At 43.9% G+C, this 23,843-nt stretch overlaps 1 protein-coding gene across 1 annotated transcript in view; it reads left to right on the forward strand.

The window, feature by feature from the left end:
• Window positions 1-23,843, forward strand: part of LOC126092820 (uncharacterized) — a gene marked incomplete at its 5' end in the record, with an annotated part of 410,598 nt that overhangs the window by 381,748 nt on the left and 5,007 nt on the right. Inside the window, one exon of the mRNA XM_049908549.1 lies at window positions 15,418-15,584. Within this exon, the coding sequence (XP_049764506.1) occupies window positions 15,418-15,584 (167 nt within the window). The remainder of the gene's footprint in view (window positions 1-15,417; window positions 15,585-23,843) is intronic.

Below are 23,843 nucleotides of genomic sequence, written 5' to 3' on the forward strand. Positions count from 1 at the left end.
ACAGTTTTAAACTGCCAGGAAGTTTCATATCAGCGCATACTCCGCTGCAGAGTGAAAATTTCATTCTGGAGTCTTCTGACTTGTTCGATATGGCCCATCACGAACTCTTCTCTTGTGGTAACCACTTCATCTCAGAGTAGCACATGTGCACCATGTTCCCAATTATTTGATGGACGTATTCCTGTCTTTCTAGTCCCCTAAAGTTTTTATCCTCTACAGTCCCCTCTAGTACCATGGAGATTATTCCCTGACGTCTTAATACATGTCCGATCGCCGGGTCCATTTCTCTTCTCAGTATTTTCACACATGTTACGTTCCCCGCTGATTCTACGAAGAAACTCCTCATTTCTTATCAGTCTACACAATCTACAACATACGTCTACAGCACCACATCGCAAACGCTTCCATCCTCTGTCCATGATTCACTACAATAAAATGCTGTGATCCAGACGTACGTTCTCAGAAATTTCTTCCTCAAATTAAGGCCTGTATTTTATGCCAGCAGACATCTCTTGGCCAGAACTCCCTCTTTGCCTGTGTTAATCGGCTTCTTATGTCCTCCTTTCCTTCGTCCGTCACACATTAATTTGCATCCACGGTAGCAAAATTCCTTCACTTAGTCTCCTTAATGGTCGCCAGTTCTGATGTTTATTTCATCACTAATTTCATTTCTGATGCTTGTCATCAATTACGTCTTCCTTCGTTTTACTCTTAGTCCTTAATATGTGCTCAGTAGAATGTTCATTTGGTTCAATACGTCCTGTAACTTTCTCGCGCTTCCATTGAAGATCGTAATGCCATCATCGAGTCCTATCGTTGATATTCTTTCACTCTTAATTTTAATCCCGCTCCTGAAACTATGTTTTACTCTCGTCATTTGTTCTACGATGTAAAGATTGAACTGGACAAGCGAAAAACTGCTTACCTGTCTTACACCTTTTTTAATCCGAGTACTTCGTTCTTGGTTTTCAATTATTATTTTTACTTTTTGGTTCTTCAACATGTTATACATTACTTGTCTTTCCCTATACTTTATTTCTGTCAGAATTCAGTACATCTGACATTGTCGAAAGTTTTTTCTAGGTCGTGAAACCACATGAATGTGTCTTGATTTTGCTTAATGTTCCTTCTGTTGCCAAGAAGCGTCTCTACACGTGGATAAAAGCCTTCATTAGTGTTTTGTAAGTGTGACAGTCTTCCGTTATATGCCTTCCTGCTCCGCGTGTGCGTTTTCTAATGTCTGATATCAAAATCACTTAGCCAATCACTAAACGATACTGCACGATTTCAGAAAGGTCACAGTCCGTCGCAATTGATAGGAAGTTATCGAGCGAAAGAGAATTAATATTTAGGTTCCTCAAAGAAGTGTTATAGTCCATCTGCTGTTATTAATTTACGAGTACATAAATGATTTACAAGACGATATGAGCAGCTACTTGAGCTTGTTTGCAGTCGTTCACCAACTAGTAAACTTTTCAGAAGGAAATACAAACTACAAAGTGATTTATACAAGATATCTGTAGGTGGTACTTATTTTCTCAACAATAAAGATGATGATGTCCTCCACATGAGTATTAAAACTATCGCGTCAAATTACAGTTACACTATAATTCATAAACTTTTGAAGGTTGTCGGTTCAACTGCAGTTCTATAGATAACGATTACGAACAATATACACTGGAATAGAAAATGCGGTGGGGAAGGCAAACCGAAGACTCCATTTTATTGTCCTAACCCTTAGGAAATGCAACAAATCCAGTAAAGAGACTGCCTACACGACTCTTTCCCGTCCTTTCCTTAAGTAAAACTGCGCGTTGTGAGATCCTTACCCAGCACGATTGACGTACGGCATTGAAAAAGTTCGAAAAGAGGGTAGCTAGTTTTGAATAATCGCGAAATAAGGAAGAGAGTGTCACAAATACGATGAGCAAGTTGTGGTGGCTATCATTAAAACAAAGGTGTTTTTCTTTGCGGCGAGATTTTCTCATGAAATTTCAATAAGCAATTTTCTCCCATGAGTGCGGAAATATTTTGTTGACCCCCACCTACAACGAGAGGAACGACCATCGTAATAACAGAAATCATAGTTGGCCGGAAAGATTTAGATGTTTCTTTCCACATGCTATTCAAGAGCGGTATGGTCGATAAATAGTCTGAAAGTGGTCCTATGAACCCTCTGCCAAGCACTTAAGTGCGAATTGCAGAATACTCACACAGATTTAGATGTAGAAGTTGTTCAGTGAACTGAAATAGCTGCCGAATCCACACTAACATATGAATCAATGTAATTTTCATTTAGCATCTTCGGACACCTAACAGCAGACGGTGGTCTTCAAACTGGACGAAATAGATAGATGTAAAGCCAATCTCGGGAGTTCGCCAAGGGAGAGTTGCAGGGGCGTTACTGTTTACAATAAACACTGGTGTGCAAAACTTAAGAGCGAAAGTAACTTCCGCGTTATGTGTCACTGTCAAGTAACATAGCTCGATGAAACTTGGACCATACATAAAACGAACTGATATGATATACTAATACTGAAGGAAACTGAAAGAAATGCGCGATGAAGCGAACAGACATGACACTGTTATACAAAAACAATAAGCACACAGACGTCATCACTATTCACGATTGTTTCTTGGACATTACAAAAGGCAGGAAAGAGCTATTAATAGGGTGTGTGATCAAGATGGGTAGCATTGCATCCTTTGCAACGCGCTGCGATTCTAATCACAAACGTTGGTAAGGGGTTTTTGTGGTAGGGCGTCCCATTTCTTTATCAGCGCGGTCAACAACTGGTAGATGGTCCTTGGTACTTGTGGATGTGCTCCAATACGTATTGCCAACGCATCCCATACTTGATCGATGGGATTCAAGTCGGGATAAAGGGAAAGCCAGAACTTTCACCGTATATCCTGTCGCTCCAAGAGTTCCTCCACGTGCAATACTCGATGCGGTCGCACATTGTAATCCACAAAAATGAAGTCACGGACAAAAGCTTACCCGAAGGAAACACATGGGGAAGGAGAACAGTGTCACAGTAACTGGTTAGTGTCCCATGTTGAAAGATTTAGAGGTTGGTGTGCCCATACAATATTATGTCTTCCCGTACCACAACACCTGGACCATCAAAACGATGGTTCAAATGGCTCTGAGCACTATACGACTTAACTTCTGAGGTCATCAGTCGCCTAGAACTTAGAACTAATTAAACCTAACTAACCTAAGGACATCACACACATCCATGCCCGACGCAGGATTCGAACCTGCGATCGTAGCAGCAGCACGGTTCCGGACTGAAGCGCCTAGATCCGCTCGGCCACTGCGGCCGGCCATCAAAACGATGAGTTCCACTATGTGGCATGGGGCATACTGACCCGTGTGCGTCTTTTCAGGGGTGCATTCGGCTCTGACATCATTTTTAAGGATGACAGTGCTCCACCCCACAAAACCGCGCAATTGGAGAAGCTCTTGGAACGAGAGGATATTCGTCGAATGTTCTGGATTTCACGTTAGCCCGACGTAAATCCCACCGAGTACGTGTGAATTACGTTGGGAGGCGTATTGCAGCATCTGCACACAAGTCCAGGGCTTGAGCGTTACTTTTGAAGAAAAGCGTCATTTCTGTTCGCCTCATTGCATATTTCTTTCAGTTACCTTCTGAATTATACTGTAGCTGATCTCTCTAAGCGTGATACACGTTTCACCGAGCTATGTTACTTGGCATTTACACGTCACGCGAAAGTTACTTTGTCCTTAAATTTTGCATCAAGAGTATATAAATGATCTAGGGGATAACTTGGTTAAGTTCCATGAGATTGTTCGCATTCGATGAAGCTGTCTTTAGCTAAGTTACGACCTGGAAGGTTGTAGCGAAATGTAGGACGTTCCGCGGAGGATCGCTGATTGATGAAGGGATTTTCAGTTGAGACTGAACGAAAATAAATGTAACGAATTGTGCATAAGTAGGCGAAGAGGTCCATTGAGCTATTGGTGGAAATTTCTGGAACAGTAGCAATAGTAAAAGACCAAGGAGTAGTTGCCCGCAGCGGCCTGAAGTGGAACGACCAAGCAAAACTAACTGCAGGAAAAGCAGATACAAAGCTAAGATTCATTGGAATAAAAAGAATTTGATTCATTTGTAAAAGAAGTGCCTGGTAATATACATGTGAGACCGATTCCGAGTGCTGTTCTCCAGTATGTGGCTCTTACTAAGTATATATTCAGGATGTGACGGGTATAAGTGCAGATATTTTTGTATGTGGTACCTTAATAGGTACACACGTCAGTGTATAGGTTGTTTTTATTTTCTGCGTCGAACAGTATACGTATTCCTTCGACATGGCGAAGACCATAATGCATCATAAAATCGAAATACATTACGATAATATATCACACAGTATAAAAACACGGGTCATTATATCTACATCTACATGGATACTCTGCAAATTGCAATTAAGTGCCTGACAGAGAGCTCATCGAATCACCTTCACAATTCTCTATTATCCCAATCTCGTATAGCGCGCGGAAAGAGTGAACACCTATATCTTTCCGTATGAGCTCTGATTTCCCTTATTTTATCGTGGTGATCGTTCCACCCTGAGTAGGTCGGTACCAACAAAATATTTTCAGATTCGGAGGAGAAAGTTGGTGATTGGAATTTCGTGAGAAGATTCCATTGCAACGAAAAACGTCTTTGTTTTAATGATGTCCAGCCCAAATCCTGTATCATTTCTGGGACACTCTCTCCCATATTTCGCGATAATACAAAACGTGCTGCCTTCCTTTGAACTTTTTCGATGTAGTCCGTCAGTCCTACCTGGTAAGGGTCCCACACTGCACAGCACTATTCTAAAAGAGGACGGACAAGCGTAGTGTAAACAGTCGCCTTAGTAGGTCTGTTATATTTTCTAAGTGTCCTGCCAATAAATCGCAGTCTTTGGTTAGCCTTCCCCACAACATTTCCTATGTGTTCCTTCCAATTTAAGTTGTTCGTAATTGTAGACACTAGGTATTTAGTTGAATTTACGGCTTTTAGATTAGACTGATTTAGCGTGTAACCGAAGTTCAACGAGTTCCTTTTAGCACTCATGTGGATGACCTCACACTTTTCGTTATTTAGGGTCCACTGCCACTTTTCGCACCATTCAGATATCTTTTCTAAATCGCTTTGCAGTTTGTTTTGATCTTCTGATGACTATTAGTCGATAAACGACGGAGTCATTTGCAACCAACCTAAGACGGCTGCTCAGATTGTCTCCCAGATCGTTTATATAGTTTAGGAACAGCAAAGGGCGTATGACACTACCTTGGGGAACGCTAAAAATCACTTCTGTTTTACTCGTTGACTTTCCGTCAATTACTACGAACTGTGACCTCTCTGACAGGAAATCACAAATCCAGTCACGTAACTGAGATGATATTCCATAAGCACGCAATTTCACTACGAGCCGCTTGTGTGGTACAGTGTTTAACACTTCCGGAAATCCAGAAATACGGAATCGATCTGAAATCCCTTGTCAATAGCACTCAACACTTCATGTGAATAAAGAGCTAGTTGCGTTTCACAGGAACGATGCTTTCTAAACCCATATTGACTAGGTGTCAATAGACCGTTTTCTTCGAAGTAATTCATAATGTTCGAACACAATATATGTTCCAAAATTCTGCTGCATATCGACGTTAACGATATGGGCCTGTAGTTTAGTGGATTACTCCTACTACCTTTCTTGAATATTGGTGTTATAAACCAGATAACATATGAAAGTACACATTACAGTCACACACACTGTACACACTGAAGATTATTCAGCCACTGGAGGGCTTCTCCAGAGATATTGCGGATGTCTTTAATCCCTCCTCCTTCGAGAACCGTAAAGTGCACAGTGTAAAATATGGTCCATAGTTTGAAATTCACCACACTGACAGAAAGAATCATTTCCAAGATTCTGCTTTCTCATTGAGCTTTTACAGTGATCGGTTCCAGCCCTTCATCTGTTTAATCTTGTCCAGAATCGTCTTTGAAGGTCAGAACCAAGTCAGCAATAGGGGATGCATTTTTTGGAGGTCTTCTTCGCAGTTTCTTCCTCAAAATCTTTTAACATTTTAATCGTTTTCCTGAGTTGCGTCCTCGTCTTCAGTCGATCCTTTGTGTGTACATGATGATGAATTGGGGGATGCACTGGTTTGATATCTTTTTGCACTCCTTTTTTATTGTACCTTTGCGTCAGATGTTGGTAGTTGGCTATTGGCTTGCAATGGTAGCCAGGTTGTGGGGGTCGGTTTCATTGAGCTGGTTGTGGTCTTCATTGATTCACTGAGCTCAAACTCAGTTTCATTTGTGCTGACGCTCACTGCCCATACTGGGGTGCAATACTCTGCTGAATCCATGAGCTGGCTGCTAGTTTGGCTGGTAAATACTTTCTGGATATCAGCTTTCGCTTCACTTCTTCTGGGTGGTGTCTGTAGGAAAGTGTACAGTCAAGTTTAGCTCCTAAGTATTTAGGTGTGTTTTCATGTTTAATTGACTCTCCGTTGCGACCAAGGCTCAACTTCCTCTCAGCTTTTTTATTGTTAGATGCATTGTGATACTTATAGATTTAGAGGCCTTTGATTTAAAGTGCCATGGAGTATAATACTCGTGAAAAGTGTACATCACTATTCAGGGTAGTTTCTAGCTATTCAAATTACTTTCGTTGAGTGGCAATTATTAAATTATATGCGTAGACAAATTTATGTTACTGTGTACTGGATAAATCCTATATCCAGGGCGTTTCAAAATGAATATACGGGTTTTAAGACTTTGTAGCATTTACTGCATTCAATTGACAATTACAAACAATACATCAAATGAACGAGTAACCCAAACAGGTTAGTTTGTATACGTGTGCGCAAATGGAAGAGCATGGAACGACTAAGAGTGACTGAAGAGCGTATTGAACGAGTCTTTCACGCTTAGCCCGAAGAACTCAGTGCAGAAGGCTAGTCGTGAATTAGCAATTTCTATGACATCTCTGTGGAGACTTTTAAGGAAACGCTTACAACCGCGACCTTATCGTTTGCAGTTGGTAAAAGTTCTTATGCCTACAGACTACGGCTTGTCAGCTAACTTTACAAACGAAATGCTGCTGCATGACGAAGAAAATTTTTTGGCTCGTGTCGTGTTAAGTAATGAATCGACATTCCAGCTAAGTGAAAATGTGAAAATAATAATAGTAGTAATAATTTGCGCATCTGGAGGTCAGCAAACCCCTACGAGTTGGTACAGCTGTAACGAGACTCCCCTATATTTAATGTTTTTTGTGTCATACCCCAGCGGGAAGTTCGTGGGCCTTTCTTTTTATGCGAATCAACTGTAACTGGTGTTTCTTATCTTGATGCTCCAGAACTATAGGTCTTTCTTCAATTGGAAGAAGCGGAACAGAACTTACTTGGCAGCAAGTCGGTGCCTCACCTCACTGGCATAACTCAGAATGCGACTGGTTTAACGGTGCTGCACCCGACCGCTGCATTTGGCCTGCAGGGGCCGGAAGATAGAACTTATTTCTCATGAGCTCCATGTTCACACTCGATCTGACGCGATGAGATTTTTACATTTGGGGGTTTATAAAGAATCATGTGTACATGCCTCGCTACCAGCTCATCTACCAGACAAAACAGAATTGTTGGTACCACCACTCCACACATGCTGTTCAAAGTTTGGGAAGAACTCGCCTGACGGCTCAATGTGCCGCAAATGGTTCTCACATTGAACACTTGTAAGAAAAACTGTTTGAGTTACTCTTTTATTTTATGTATTATTTATAATTGTAAGTTGAATGTAATAAGTGCTAAAAAGCCTTAAATTTCTTATATTCATTTTTAAACAAACTTACTTGAAAAGTAAGGGGGCGAGCATTGAATTAGGTAGGATTAACAGAAGAGAAGATGCAGCGAAAAGCGTATGTTCGAAGAAGAATTAGGGAACACTTGCTTCCTCCCTCATGACTGAGGCCAGAAAATTAGATAAATTATAAAAAAATGTTCAAATGTGTGTGAAATCTTATGGGACTTAACTGCTAAGGTCATCAGTCCCTAAGCTTATACCCTACTTAACCTAAATTATTCTAAGGACAAACACACACACCCATGCCCGAGGGAGGACTCGAACCTCCGCCGAGACAAGCCGCACAGTCCATGACTGCAGGGGCCTAGACCGCTCAGTTAATCTCGAGCGGCAGTTAAATTATAGCTCGTACAAAGGTTTATCGGCAGCCTCTCTTCCCATGCCCCGTTTGAGAGTGTAATAGGGTAGGGGGTAAATTGTACATGTAGGAACACAGCTACCTCCCAAAGTGTCCTCGTGCAGTATACGTGAACAAACGGGGCTCCGAGGCAGATGAGTATTTTGATACCTCCACCGGTTCTCCTTAGCAAGGCGAGTCACCTTGAGTCCCGTATTCTACGGCAGGGTTTTGGCAATGTGAATGGAGCGACAGTCCTCGTAAAGAGTGTTTCATTAAGACTGATACTTTTTCAAATTTGGAAAAAAATAAACCACGCAACGTATCAAAGTAAACTGTGCTTTGTTTTGAAGCTTAGACAATGCAGTTATGTTCCGAACAAAATATCGTTGAAATACCCACCACGGCGTTGAACACAATGAGGCACACGATGACACGATGGCTCCAATTGTCGATCATTCTGCGCAACAGTAGTGGCGTTATGACTGTGGCAGCCGGACGAATGTTCGCCTCCAAATGTTTCAAAGCTTGTGGCTTGTTAGCACAGACCTGTGCTTTGATGCAGCCACAAAGAAGAAAATCCATTGGTGTTAAATCACACGACCGTGGCGCCCAATTCACAGATCCATTTCTTGAGACGATCCGGTAGCCAATGTTCTTCCTCAGCAAACTGAGCGTAGCATCAGCTGTATGCCACTTAGCGCCGTCCTGCTAGAACCACATGTTTTCAATATCTATGGTCTCGACCTCTGACCACAGAAATTCGCGTAACATGGATCTGTACCGGTTGCTATTGACAATAACGGTTCTTCTCTCGTCATCTCGAAAGAAATAGGGTCCAATGAGGCCGCCACCCCATAAACTGCATCCTACAGGGAGGTTTCCTGAAAGCAGTGGCACCTCATTGATTCTTCTGCTCCAATGACGTGTTGACCAAGCCACTAAGATAAAAATATACCTCGTCTGAGAAGATGATTATTCCACTGAAATCAGGATCAGTTTCCAGCTGGTAACGGCCCAGTCAGCGAACTCACGGCGCACTCGTGACCATTTGGCTTCAACTACTAAGTCAATACAACTTTGTATGGATGCAGGTCCAAGTCTTTTCATAAGATTCATCAAGTTGATGCCTCATATACAACCGTTGAGATTCTCTTGAATCTGACAAAAAAATGGTTCAGACAGAAGAGCATCGAAGTATTTGAAAAAAATGGCTCTGAGCACTATGGGACTCAACTGCTGTGGTCATAAGTCCCCTAGAACTTAGAACTACTTAAACCTAACTAACCTAAGGACATCACACACATCCATGCCCGAGGCAGGATTTGAACCTGCGACCGTAGCGGTCGTGCGGTTCCAGACTGTAGCACCTTTAACCGCGCGGCCACTCCGGCCGGCTTGAATCTGACAAATTCGTCTCTTTCAAATATGGCTACTACTACTGCGATGTGTCTTCACTTCGCGCTTTACGTAGTATTCTTGGTGTCTTGTGGTCGTGTAGAGTGAAATCCCGCTCAGACTTTGTCACAGTGCAGCGTATAACCTGAACAGAGAAACGGTGATGGCTACCCAGTTCTCTGGAGAACAAACGATGAGGACCCACAAACCACCTGACACGATAATAAAATTTTTTTAATGACTTCTGAATATTCATGTAAGTCGCTGCATGATGAAACTGCGACCTGTAGTGTATATTTTCACACCAGTTAGCGCACAACAAAATACACTGACGTACAAAATTCGTAACAGCAGTAAGTACACTCCTGGAAATTGAAATAGGAACACCGTGAATTCATTGTCCCAGGAAGGGGAAACTTTATTGACACATTCCTGGGGTCAGATACATCACATGATCACACTGACAGAACCACAGGCACATAGACACAGGCAACAGAGCATGCACAATGTCGGCACTAGTACAGTGTATATCCACCTTTCGCAGCAATGCAGGCTGCTATTCTCCCATGGAGACGATCGTAGAGATGCTGGATGTAGTCCTGTGGAACGGCTTGCCATGCCATTTCCACCTGGCGCCTCAGTTGGACCAGCGTTCGTGCTGGACGTGCAGACCGCGTGAGACGACGCTTCATCCAGTCCCAAACATGCTCAATGGGGGACAGATCCGGAGATCTTGCTGGCCAGGGTAGTTGACTTACCCCTTCTAGAGCACGTTGGGTGGCACGGGATACATGCGGACGTGCATTGTCCTGTTGGAACAGCAAGTTCCCTTGCCGGTCTAGGAATGGTAGAACGATGGGTTCGATGACGGTTTGGATGTACCGTGCACTATTCAGTGTCCCCTCGACGATCACCAGTGGTGTACGGCCAGTGTAGGAGATCGCTCCCCACACCATGATGCCGGGTGTTGGCCCTGTGTGCCTCGGTCGTATGCAGTCCTGATTGTGGCGCTCACCTGCACGGCGCCAAACACGCATACGACCATCATTGGCACCAAGGCAGAAGCGACTCTCATCGCTGAAGACGACACGTCTCCATTCGTCCCTCCATTCACGCCTGTCGCGACACCACTGGAGGCGGGCTGCACGATGTTGGGGCGTGAGCGGAAGACGGCCTAACGGTGTGCGGGACCGTAGCCCAGCTTCATGGAGACGGTTGCGAATGGTCCTCGCCGATACCCCAGGAGCAACAGTGTCCCTAATTTGCTGGGAAGTGGCGGTGCGGTCCCCTACGGCACTGCGTAGGATCCTACGGTCTTGGCGTGCATCCGTGCGTCACTGCGGTCCGGTCCCAGATCGACGGGCACGTGCACCTTCCGCCGACCACTGGCGACAAAATCGATGTACTGTGGAGGCCTCACGCCCACGTGTTGAGCAATTCGGCGGTACGTCCACCCGGCCTCCCGCATGCCCACTATACGCCCTCGCTCAAAGTCCGTCAACTGCACGTACGGTTCACGTCCACGCTGTCGCGGCATGCTACCAGTGTTAAAGACAGCGATGGAGCTCCGTATGCCACGGCAAACTGGCTGACACTGACGGCGGCGGTGCACAAATGCTGCGCAGCTAGCGCCATTCGACGGCCAACACCGCGGTTCCTGGTGTGTCCGCTGTCCCGTGCGTGTGATCATTGCTTGTACAGCCCTCTCGCAGTGTCCGGAGCAAGTATGGTGGGTCTGACACACCGGTGTCAATGTGTTCTTTTTTCCATGTCCAGGAGTGTAGTTGTGTGACCTAAACGAGAATTTTTAGGCGTGGTTCTACATCTCAAAGACGATGTACCCAATTTCGCGCCCATAGCTACTAGATTCGCTATGAAGATGCAAATCAGGTTTGCTTTAAGTACGCGCTGTAACGATCGTGAGCATTATTTACCTTTGAGACTGGGCGTGGTGAGTTGATATTAGTCTAGAATGTCATTAAGGTGACAATGAAGCCATTATCTATAACTCACTGACTTTCAACGAGGTCGTTTAATAGGGCTACAAGAAGCTGGATGTTGCTTCTGCGATATTACAGAAAGACTTGGTAGGAATTGGCCACTGTACATGGTTCCTGGCAACGCATGTCACCAGAATGTACGATCGCAAGAAGGCCAGGCTTCAGACGACAACGTGGCATTACCGAGAGGAAAGACCATCATGTTCGGCTTATGGCCCTGTCGCATAGTACTGCATCTGCAGCAGCATTTTGAGCATCAGTTGGCACTACAGTGACACAGAGAACTGATACAGTTAGGTTACTTTAAGGACAGCTCCGAGCTAGACGCTCTCTAGCGTGCATTCCGCTAACCTCAAACCGTTGCCATTTGCGACTTAAGTGGTGCCAAGCGAGAGTTTATCGGAGAGCATGGTGGAGGTCTGTTGTGTTTTCTGATGAAACCTGGTTCTACCTCGGTGCCACTGATGACCGTGTGTTGGTTAGGAGGAAGAGAGTTCAGTGCCCTTCAACCAACTTGTCTGCGTGCTAGACATACTGAAATTACACCAGAGTTATGATCAACAGAAGCATTCTCGTGGCTATGACACGCACCCTGACTGCAAATTTGTACGTCAGACTAGTGATTCGACCTGTTGTGCTGCCATTCACGAACAGAAATCCAGGAAATGTTTTCCAGCGGGTGACGCTCGACCACATACCGCTGTTGTAACCCAACACGCTCTACACTGAAACATGAAACTTTCTGGCAGATTAAAACTATGTGCCGGACCGAGACTCGAACTCGGAACCTTTGCCTTTCGGGGGCAAGTGCTCTACCATCTGAGCTACCTAAGAACGACTCACGACCGGTCCTCGTAGCTTCAATTCTGACAGTACCTCGTCTCCTAGTTTCCAAACTTCACAGCTCTTCTGCGAACCTTGCAGAACTAGCACTCCTCGAAGAAAGGATATTGCGGAGACATGGCTCAGCCACAGCCTGGGAGATGTTTCCAGAATGATATTTTTACTCTGCAGCGGAGTGTGCGCTGATATGAAACTTTCTGGCAGATTAAAAATGTGTGCCGGGCCAAGACTCGAACTGGGGACCTTTGCCTTTCGCGGGCAAGTGCTCTACCATCTGAGCTACCGAAGCACGACTCACGCAGAAGAGCTTCTGTGAAGTTTAGAAAGTAGGAGACGAGGTACTGGCATAATTGAAGCTGTGAGGATGGATTGTGAGTCGTGCTTGGGTAGCTTAGATCACCAACTTTCCCTTAAAAGGCAAAGGTCCCGATTTGGAGTCTCGGTCCGGCACACAGTTTTAATCTTCCAGAAAGTTTCATATCAGCGCACACTCCGCTGCAGAGTGAAAATCTCATTCTAGAAACGCTCTACATGGTCGACATGTTGCCTTGATCTGCTCGATCACCATATCTGTCTCTAATCGAGCACGTATGGGAAATCACCGGGTGGCAATTCCAGCGTCATCCAGAAACAACATGAACCGTTATTTTATTAACCGAGGAAGCATGGAACTCCATACCACAAACTGACGTCTAGCACCTCTCCAACACACCAACACAATACATGTACGTTTCCATGCTTGCATTCAAAATTCTGGCGGTTACACCTGTTATTAATGTACCAACATTTCACATTTGTAATGGCTTACCTCGTAGTTACATTAACCTGTCATCCTTCAATGTTAATCACTTAAATGTGCTGCTTAGACAAATGTATTCCAGAAATTCAATTACTTTACATTAAATTTCTTTTTTTCTTTTGTTGTGCTGCGATTTTTTCCCGTCAGTGTACAGGGTGGTCCATTGATCGTGACCGGGCCAAATATCTCACGAAATAAGCGTCAAACGAAAAAACTGCAAAGAACGAAACTTGTCTAGCTTGAAGGGGGAAACCAGATGGCGCTATGGTTGGGTAGCTAGATGGCGTTGCCATAGGTCAAACGGATATCAACTGCGTTTTTCTTTTTAAATAGGAACCCCATTTTTATTACATATTCTTGTAGTACGTAAAGAACTATGAATGTTTTAGTTGGACCACTTTTTTCGCTTTGTGATAGATGGCGCTATAATAGACACAAACATATGGGTCACAATTTTGGACGAACAGTTGGTAACAGGTAGGTTTTTTAAATTAAAATACAGAACGTAGGTACGTTAGAATATTTTATTTCGGTTGTTCCAATGTGATACATGGTCCTTTGTGACCTTATCATATCTGAGAAAGCATGCTGTTACAGTGTGACTACCTGTAAATACCACATTAATGCAATAAATGCTCAAAATCATGTCCGGCAACCTCAATGGCAATACGTGCAACGACATTCTTCTCAACAGCAACTAGTTCACCTACCGTAACGTTCGCACATGCATTGACAATGCGGTGACGCATATTGTCAGGCGTTGTCGGTGGATCACGATAGCAAATATCCTTCAACTTTCCCCACAGAAACAAATCCGGGGACGTCAGATCCGGTGAACGTGCCGGCCATGGTATGGTGCTTCGACGACTAATCCACCTGTCATGAAATATGCTATTCAATACCGCTTCAACCGCACGCGAGCTATGTGCCGGACATCCATCATGTTGGAAGTACATCGCCACTCTGTCATGCAGTGAAACATCTTGTAGTAACATCGGTAGAACATTACGTACGAAATCAGCATACATTGCACCATTTAGATCCCGATCGATAAAATGGGGGCCAATTATCCTTCGTCCCATAATGCCGCACCATAAATTAACCCGCCAAGGTCGCTAATGTTCCACTTGTCGCAGCCATCGTGGATTTTCCGTTGCCCAATAGTGAATACTATGCCGGTTTACGTTACCGCTGTTGGTGAATGACGCTTCGTCGCTATATAGAACGAGTGCAAAAAATTTGTCACCGTCTCGTAATTTCTCTCGTGCCCAGTGGTAGAACTGTACACGACGTTCAAAGTCGTCGCCATGCAATTCCTGGTGCATAGAAATATGGTACAGGTGCAATCGGTGTTGATGTAGCATTCTCAACACCGACGTTTTTGAGATTCCCGATTCTCGCGCAATTTGTCTGCTACTGATGTGCGGATTAGCCGCGATAGCAGTTAAAACACCTGCTTGGGCATCATCATTTGTTGCAGGTCGTGGTTGACGTTTCACACGTGGCTGAACACTTCCTGTTTCCTTAAATAACGTAACTATCAGACGAACGATCCGGACAGTTGGATGATATCGTCCAGGATACCGGGCAGCATACATAGCTCAAGTACGTTGGGCATTTTGATCACAATAGCCATACATCAACACGATATCGACCTTTTCCGCAATTGGTAAACGGTCCATTTTAACACGGGTAATGTATCACGAAGTAAATACCATCCGCACTGGCGATATGTTACGTGATACCACGTACTTATACGTTTCTGACTATTACAGCGCCATTTATCACAAAGTAAAAAAGTCGTCCAACTGAAACATTCATATTTCTTTACGTACTACACGAATGTGTAATAAAAAAATGGGGTTCCTATTTTAAAAAAACGCAGATGATATCCATTTGACCTATGGCAGCGCCATCTAGCGGGCCAAACATTGCGCCATCTGGTTTCCCCCATCAAGCTAGACCAGTTTTGTTCTTTGTAATTTTCTCGTTTGACGCTTATTTAGTGAGATATTTGGCCCGGTCACGATCAGTGGACCACCCTGTATAGTAGAAACCGGGAATCCCAGTTTCTAAAAGTATTGCCCTTAATGAAAGACCATTTTACATCCAATGAGCATAACGTGTAGCGGCGTGTGTGCGCGTGTGATGTGGCAGAGTACCCGGAGCTGGGGTGCTGGGTGTGCGCGACGCTGCCGCTGCTGCTGCTGATGCTGCTGGGCTGCGGCAACTCGGTGCTGGTGAGGGGCGTCTTCATAGACGGCGAGGAGCCGGGCGGCCGCTGCATCATCTTCCCCTGCAAGTACCTGCGCGCATACCTGCAGGTGAGTCCACTTACAGAGTAAAGCCGTCGGCACACGGACCGCGATTTCGAACGGCAACGTCGACCATGTGGAGTCCATCGTGCTGTTGCACGTTCAGAAACGATCTACCTCTACATCTACATTTATACTCCGCAAGCCACCCAACGGTGTGTGGCGGAGGGCACTTTACATGCCACTGTCATTACCTCCCTTTTCTGTTCCAGTCGCGTATGGTTCGCGGGAAGAACGACTGTCGGAAAGCCTCCGTGCGCTCTCGAATGTCTCTAATTTTACATTCGCGATCTCCTCGGGAGGTATAAGTAGGGGGAAGCAATATATTCGATACCTCATCCAGAAACGCACCCTCTCGAAACGATGCGGCAAACTTAGACGGTACTAATGGTTCAGCTTGTATGTGCGAACTGATTGCGCTCCAGCGCCAGTTGTCGACTATATATGACTCGCAAATCGCAGTGTTTACGAAATGGGCAGACATAAAATTTCTATGTTAGCTCTACTGATATGCACATTTCCACCTTTGACCACATACTAGTCATGTTGTTTTGCATGTAATAAACATAAAAAAAACTTCAATACATGCGCTGAGATGACAAAAGTCGTGGAATACCTCCTAACATAGTGTCGGACCTTATTTTGCCCAGCGTAGTACAGCAACTAAACGTGGCATGGACTCAACAAGTCTTAGGAAGACCCCAGCAGAAATGTTGAGCCATGCTGCCTCTAAGGCCGTCCATAATTGCGAAAGTATTGTCTGTACAGGAATGTGTGCACGAAATGACATCTCCGTTATGTCGCATGGCTGTGCGATGGTATTCATGTCGGGAGTGCTGGATGGACATATCATTCCCTCGAATTGTCCAGAATGATCAAGGTAATCGCGAACAATTGCGGCCCGGTGATACCTATAAAAATTCCACCGTTGTTTGGGAACACGAGGTCGATGACTGGCTAAAAATAGTTTCCAAGTAGCCGAACATAACCATTTCCAGTGAATTATCGGCTCAGTTGGACCAGAGGATCCAGTCCAGTCTACGTAAACACAGCCCACACCATTATGGAGCCACCACCAGCCTGCACAATGCCTTGTTGACAGTCTGGGCCCATGGCTTCGTGGTGTCATCGCCACACTGTAACCCTACCATCAGCTTTTACCAACTGAAATCGGGTCTCATCCGATCAGGCCATGGTTTCCCAGTTATCAAGGATCCAACCGATATGGTCACGAACGAGGACAGGCGCTGCAGGCGACGTCGTGCTTTAGCAAAGGCACTCTTGTCGTACGTCTGTTGTCATAGCCCAGTAATGCAAAATTTTGCCGCACTGTCTTAACGGATACGTTCGTCATACGTCCTACTTTGATTTCTGCGATTATTTCAGGCAGTGTTGTTTGTCTGTTAGCACCGACAACTCTACCCAAAACCCGTTAAGTGAAGGCCGTCGGCCATTTCATTGTCTGTAGTGAGAGGTAATTTCTGTAATTTGATATTCTTGGCGCATCCTGTTGACACTGTGCATCTCGGAATATTGATTTCCTTAACGATTTCCGAAATGGACTGTTTCACATCTCTACCTGCAACCTACCATTCCGCATTCAAAGTCTGTTTATTCCCGTCTTGCAGCCACAATCACGTCGAAAATATTTTCACATGAATAACCTGAGTACATATGACAGCGCCACCAATGCACTGCCCTTTTATACCTTGTGTACGCGATACTACCGCCATCTGTTGGTTGGTTGATTCGGGGGAGAGGACCAAACAGCAGAGGGCACGGTCCCGTCAGATTAGGGATGGGTGGAGAAGGAAGTCGGCCGTGCCCTTTCAAAGGAACCATCCCGGCATTTGCCTGAAGCAATTTAGGGAAGTGACGGAAAACCTAAATAAGGATGTCTGGACGCGGGTTTGAACCTCCGTCCTCCCGAATGCGAATCCAGTGTGCTAACCACTGCGCCACCTCGCTCTGTCCGGCAGCTGTATGTGTGTATTATCGTTATCCCACCACTTTTGCACCTCAGTGTATGGACATGTTATAAGGCAAAAAGGAAAGTACCATGTATGCTCTGGGAGGATATCGTCTTATAAAGGTCCATTGCAAATAGTGCGGCGCGGGATTAGCCGAGCGGTTAGGGGCGCTGCAGTCATGGACTGTGCGGCTGGTCCCGGCGGAGGTTAGAGTCCTCCCTCGGGCATGGGTGTCTGTGTTTGTCCTTAGGATAATTTAGATTAAGTAGTGTGTAAGCTTAGGGACTGATGACCTTAGCAGTTAAGTCCCATAAGATTTCACACACATTTGAACTTTGAACAAATAGTGCGTTACCAGTTTACAATAGTTCTCCAGATAAGAAAAATATTATACCATCATTGTCCCCTTTTAGGAAAACCCTAATGGCATTGTTACATATCAAACAGAAGCCTTGAAACAAGAAAGAGCAAAATATCGTACTGCAACTAGTGAAAGCTGTCTTGTTGATAAAACCTATCGAACATACTCACTTCCCAGAAAGAGTCCACTTATGTTTACGTAACATCGAATATTATAGAACGTTTATTTATATTAAATTAATTGAAACTGTCAGAACCCAATGGAACGTGAAAGTTAGCAAAAATATATTTGAATCCAGTCATACACGAACTAGCAACATGTACCCCCTTACTTGCAACTCTGTGTCACTGCTCATTGCGCAACACCAACCATGAATGATTTGTTGTCACACTTTGCTTCTTGCCCTCTCCTCAAAGCATCAGTCGTAAACATGTTATTAACTGACATTTAATTATGACTAACTGTACCTAGAAGAATGCGTTTTTGGTGGATTCTCAACGTATCGTTGCCTTAAAACGGCATACTTTCATAAAACGCAAGATACAATAAATCTGTAACCACCTACATGACGTTTCCCGTCATTTTATTACAATAAATAGTACAATTAATGCATATGGGCTTCAAATGAAGACCAGTATGGAGTCTCACGACTCTGTACTGAAGAGATGCGGTGTCATGTGACGTAGGTGGCGTTCTTACACGTGATTGGTCTACGCTAAATATTGCTCTACGCTTTCTAAAAGTCTCCCCAACCTGATTTTTTCATAATATGACATCAGGAACTATCACGCTCAACGTTGACGTTCGAATGAACTGTCCGTATGCCAACTGTTGCCGTAGTGGCTAAGTGATTGTACCATGAATGTTATAAACAAAATTTATTGGTTCTGCTGCGTCACATTATTTACTTATTTCTTAATTTAATACATTGGTAACCGTTTCAAGCATACCTACTCACATACGCATGTGTGAAGAATACTACACTCAGAATTATATGTTTCCTAAAATGAACACATTTAAGTGTTTAAGAGCATTATTTAAACAATTGAATAGTATGTTAGTGTTTTGTGTGAATAGACTTACTAAAAATAACTGGACCACTCACTGTCTATTGTTCTCACATTGAAGCCGCCATTTCAGGACAACGCTGTGCTAGTATTTGGTAATGATGTTAAACATCTGTTTCAGCGTTGCATATACAGTGACTTCAGAGATAGAAATAATGTTCATAGGGGCTCTGGATCCCTGGTGTTGGAAGAAGTAAGAAAACGAAGTGGTTAGTTATATCGGAGGTTAGAATTATTCAACTCCAAGCTATTTGAAGGGAAAACGCGATACAATTGTAGAGAGGAATTACTCAGCTCCAAGCTAGTTGAAGGGAAAATACTATTAAACTGCGGAAAGGAAAGCGTTAGGAGACAAAATAATACTATACAAAAATAAATTAAAGATTGAAAAAAATAAGACAAAAAAACGCACCGATTATGTACTGCGAAATATTAAACAGGAACCCAAAATCAATAGCCGAGCGAGATGGTGCAGTGGTTAGCACACTGGACTCGTATTCGGGAGGACGACGGTTCAATCCCGCATCCGGCCGTTCTGATTTAGGCTTCCCTAAATCACTCCAGGCAAATGCCGGGATGGTTCCTTTTAAAGGACACGGCCGATTTCCTTCCCCGACCCTCCCTAATCCGATGAGACCGATGACCTCGCTGTCTGGTCTCCTCCTCCAACCACCCCTCCCCCCAAAAAAGTCAATAACTTAGAGAATGTTAAAATAATCTCACTAATTGCTACTTCGTACGTTTATGTAACTATCTTAAATCGATAACTTTACACATTTTAGCTCTTACTAGTCAGAAACGATAGCTACAAACCTGAATAGATATTTCTAACCTGCCGTCGTTTGATGGAGACCTAATACAGAAAACTAGGAAACTACCTTCATTTAACACAGCCTTGGTTACTCTGTAGGAATTGTGAAGTAAATATCTTTTTTATTTTATTCTTCGGTGCCCTTTCATTGTCTCTCATGCCCTTTCAATCAAAGGCCAATATTCATATTCATCCACGCAAATAGCAGTCTTCCATACGGGATAGGTTGCCTCATCTCTCCGCTATAGTGTGCTAGGGGCAGCAGCTCAACATTGTATGGCATGTTTTGTGTAATTCGTGCGGATGAAGTTGTATACCTTCACCATGGGAGCTTATTTGGATCAGTTTCTTGATGCATTGCAACTTCGTTGCAATGGTGCTTTTCCTTCATTTACGCTTAACGATTGCCCATAGATACTGTATAGGGGTCATGTCGGTGCTGTTCCCAGGCCAAGACCAACGTCGTATTGTCTTAAGCTAAGAACTGTGTAACTGACTTAGTCTTATGACAGCTGCTAATAATATGTTTAAGGACAGCAGACATTTAAGACCAGTGGTCCCCTAGTCACCCTCTTACATGGAATGAGTGTACCCTCACCTGTCTGTGTCTAAAGAAAATTCTGCGTGCAAGTGTGAGAAAGTGTCTTTGTAGAGTATACATGAAGCGGTACGTGGGTACCAGCCCGGTATTCACCTAGTGGGATGTGGTAAACCCGCTAAATACCACACACAGGCTGCCCTCACACGAACCTCGTCGTTAATCCGTAGGCAAATGCGAACCGGAGCCGATGCACAACCCAGTCCCGAAAGTGGGCACTGTAACAGTGACAACTATGTGGGTGGATGGCAAGGTAAAAACCTCTGAGGTAAAAGCCTCGTTTACAGAACTTCAGCCGGCCGGTGTGGCCGAGCGGTTCTTGGCGCTTCAGTCTGGAACCGGAGCGACCGCTACTGTTGCAGGTTCGAATCCTGCCTCTGGCATGGGTGTGTGTGATATCCTTAGGTTGGTTAGGTTTAAGTAGTTCTAAGTTCTAGGGGACTAATAACCTCAGATGTTAAGTCCCACAGTGCTCAGAGCCATTTGAACCGAACCTCCCTGTACTCAATTTGATTCACGCTGCCTTCCACAATACTAAAACGACCTGTACCCACTGTCGATATGGCACACAACATCGTATCCGACGTAGAATGTTTTATGGTGTGTGCAATCCAGAGCTCAAAAAAAAAAAAATCTTCTACATCCGTTCTTTCGTCGCATACGGAGGACAGAGACTCGTGAGCAAAACAGACCTAAAAAGAAAGAACAGTTTAATCACAATAAGCCCATGATTTCAGATGCTATATACTGATATGAGTAGTACAGAACATAGGTTTTCCTTTTATACCTTTACGCTATATTTTTGTTCAAATTAAATAATTACCTTTCCAAGAAATTTCCACATACAGAATCCTAATTGGTTTTAATGAAATTTATATACCTTGCTCTCATACCTTGCTATCATCTCCAAACTGACTTCTGACATGGAGCCGATTTAAGTATCTTTAAGCCGTTTTAGGGGTAAGTTTCGCTTTCTTGCGTGTGTGATGTGGCAGAGACGCTCCACTAGTCCCGTAGTGCTTAGAGCCATTTGAAACATTTAATTTGATTGCCTCATATATTCATTTGAGCGAAGCTGCCAATATCACATGGCTGAATGATTCCAGAATGAGGGAAACTACAAAATATCAAACTTTTTGTTTGCGTCTAATAATTTTCATACCTCTGTAATGTTATGCCGAGCACACTAGCTTGTGAGGCTGGGAGGTGAGCCACATCCAGATCGAATCAAAACAGCGGATTAACTATTGTGGGGCGGTATACTAGCCAACGTGAGTGAAGTTTTTAGGTACTTTCCCATACTGTTTTAGCCAAATGGTCGGCTGGCTCCAAGTTCTGCCTCAGAGAATACGATGCACAAACTGTTGAAATATGAGAGAGCACAGTTTCTCAGGGTATACAGCTGACGAAATCTTATTGAGATTCAATCTGAGTGGCTTCACTGAAAGTCTGTGATGTTTCAGTGAGTGCCACTCTCATCATCTTCGGGCGAAGTGCCGAGATCACGTGGGTCTCCCATATCCCGTTAGGACAGATCATTATTTGGGAGAGCATTATTAGAGCATCAATTGAGATAAGGCTCCCTGACAATCTCGTCAACAGGGATGAGGTCAGGCAACGCCTTCAACATCCTTTAGGTCCCGCATGCCTGCTAGCAGATGCTAGAGCTGCAGTGGAGTGCCACTCGGCTGAATGGGTGTGGAAGTCTCTCTAGAGACACATTTTTAAAGTGATCAACAAAGGTGCGCAGGTAGCACTGAAGGTGTTGCCAAACTAGGTTCTCTTAAGCCATCCATTCACAGGCCCACCAGTCTGCCGCCCCTCCCCCCCCCCCTCACCCTTCCAATCCAATGAGCAGTTTCCCAACCTGTCTAACTCTGGGTGGACACATTAGGTTCGTTTGAGCAGTTACCAGACAGCGCCAGACAACAGGCTGTACTGCGAATGCGCAGCTACGATGACGTAGGCAGCCCCGTGCTTGGTGCTTGCTCTGCTCATACGCTTTTCGTCGCATTTCTGGTGGAATTTCGTGCGTGGTGGGGCATCACGTGACCATGTGCAGCCCTGCGGCATGTTGTTGAGAGGACATACAGAGTTGTACTTAGAGCAATTGTTTTATCGTATCACACCAAGATAAAGGATGCAAATAAGGAAGCAGTTCTTGGCAAAATATCATTTCAAAATTAGACTCCACAGCTCGAAGTACCATAACGTTTTGCAATGGTGTGAATTTGACAGTTTTTTGTTTTAATTCATACTCTGCAAAATTGTTACGTAGCATTTCCAACAGGTTTACATCTACACAGCACTGCAAAAGACTAGTAGGATGGAATACAAATTTCTCGCAAAAAAAGAAAATGAGAAACAGTTTCTTGTGTAGCTTACACCGGAATGAAGGACAATAAATTTCGTGACTATTTCAAATGTACAAAAAATTAACAAAGTTGTCTGTGAGGCAAAGAAACTGTAGAACTGACAGTTTAAATTCTACTCTAGGATTAAATATGAAACCATGTGCGGAGTTAAAACGATAGAACACGGTATGCTGCCAGTCTACAATTTACCGTAGAATGGCATTCTATAAATTCAAGACGTAAACACAAATTAAGAAATAACTTCGGGCCTAGAGGAAGTACTAGACAAGTGCCTCGTAATCGAAAAACACTTTCACAGAAGGCAGATTTGTAAAATTCTGCTACAGCTGTCATTATATTTGAAACAAAATGTTTAGTTCAAAACTACTGACCAAATTTGCCTACTTAGTCAGCTTCAAGTAAATGTTTACGTATGTTCGTGCATATATAGCATTAAGAGATCTTGCAGTGTCATAAGAGGAACAGGACAGCAGAGACTACTCCAGCCAGCATCGGAATTTCATAAACCATGCTAAAATGCTTCATTCAGCTCTAATTGCACATTTCTATGTCCAGATGCACTTTGAAGTACCTCATATTCAGCTTTTCATGTGGTTTTCGTGATACCAATTTTCCCGGAGGTCCAGTACTGTATTCTCAAGTTTGGTTCTTTATTATGGTATAATGTCATTCGTCCCAGAAAATGAAAATTTGCACTTGAAATTGAACGTAGTTGAAAGTAGCCAATATTGCGGAATGAAACACTTCGTTTCAAATAAACTAATTGCCTCAGCGGAAAAAAAATAATAGAAGCAAATTTCTCTACAAAACAGACAGAAATAGCTTCATTAAGACATTAATGGTTGATTGCTAATAACGTGGAAATAATATAAAATCAGAAAATTGAAACTACTAATTTATTTTGGTCCTGCATGGTTACGAGAATATATATTAATTCACTTCATGGCTCCCGGCCACAGAAATGTGTTTTGATTTCATTTGACGTGGGAGCTGTAAACGAAGAGACCAGCAATATTACGAAGATACGAAACTTATACACGTGGGTATGGATTCCCCCCCCCCCCCCCCCCCCCATTATAACTCAGT

This window comes from Schistocerca cancellata, chromosome 7 (assembly GCF_023864275.1).
Source record: "Schistocerca cancellata isolate TAMUIC-IGC-003103 chromosome 7, iqSchCanc2.1, whole genome shotgun sequence".
NCBI classification, from domain to species: Eukaryota; Metazoa; Arthropoda; class Insecta; order Orthoptera; family Acrididae; genus Schistocerca; species Schistocerca cancellata.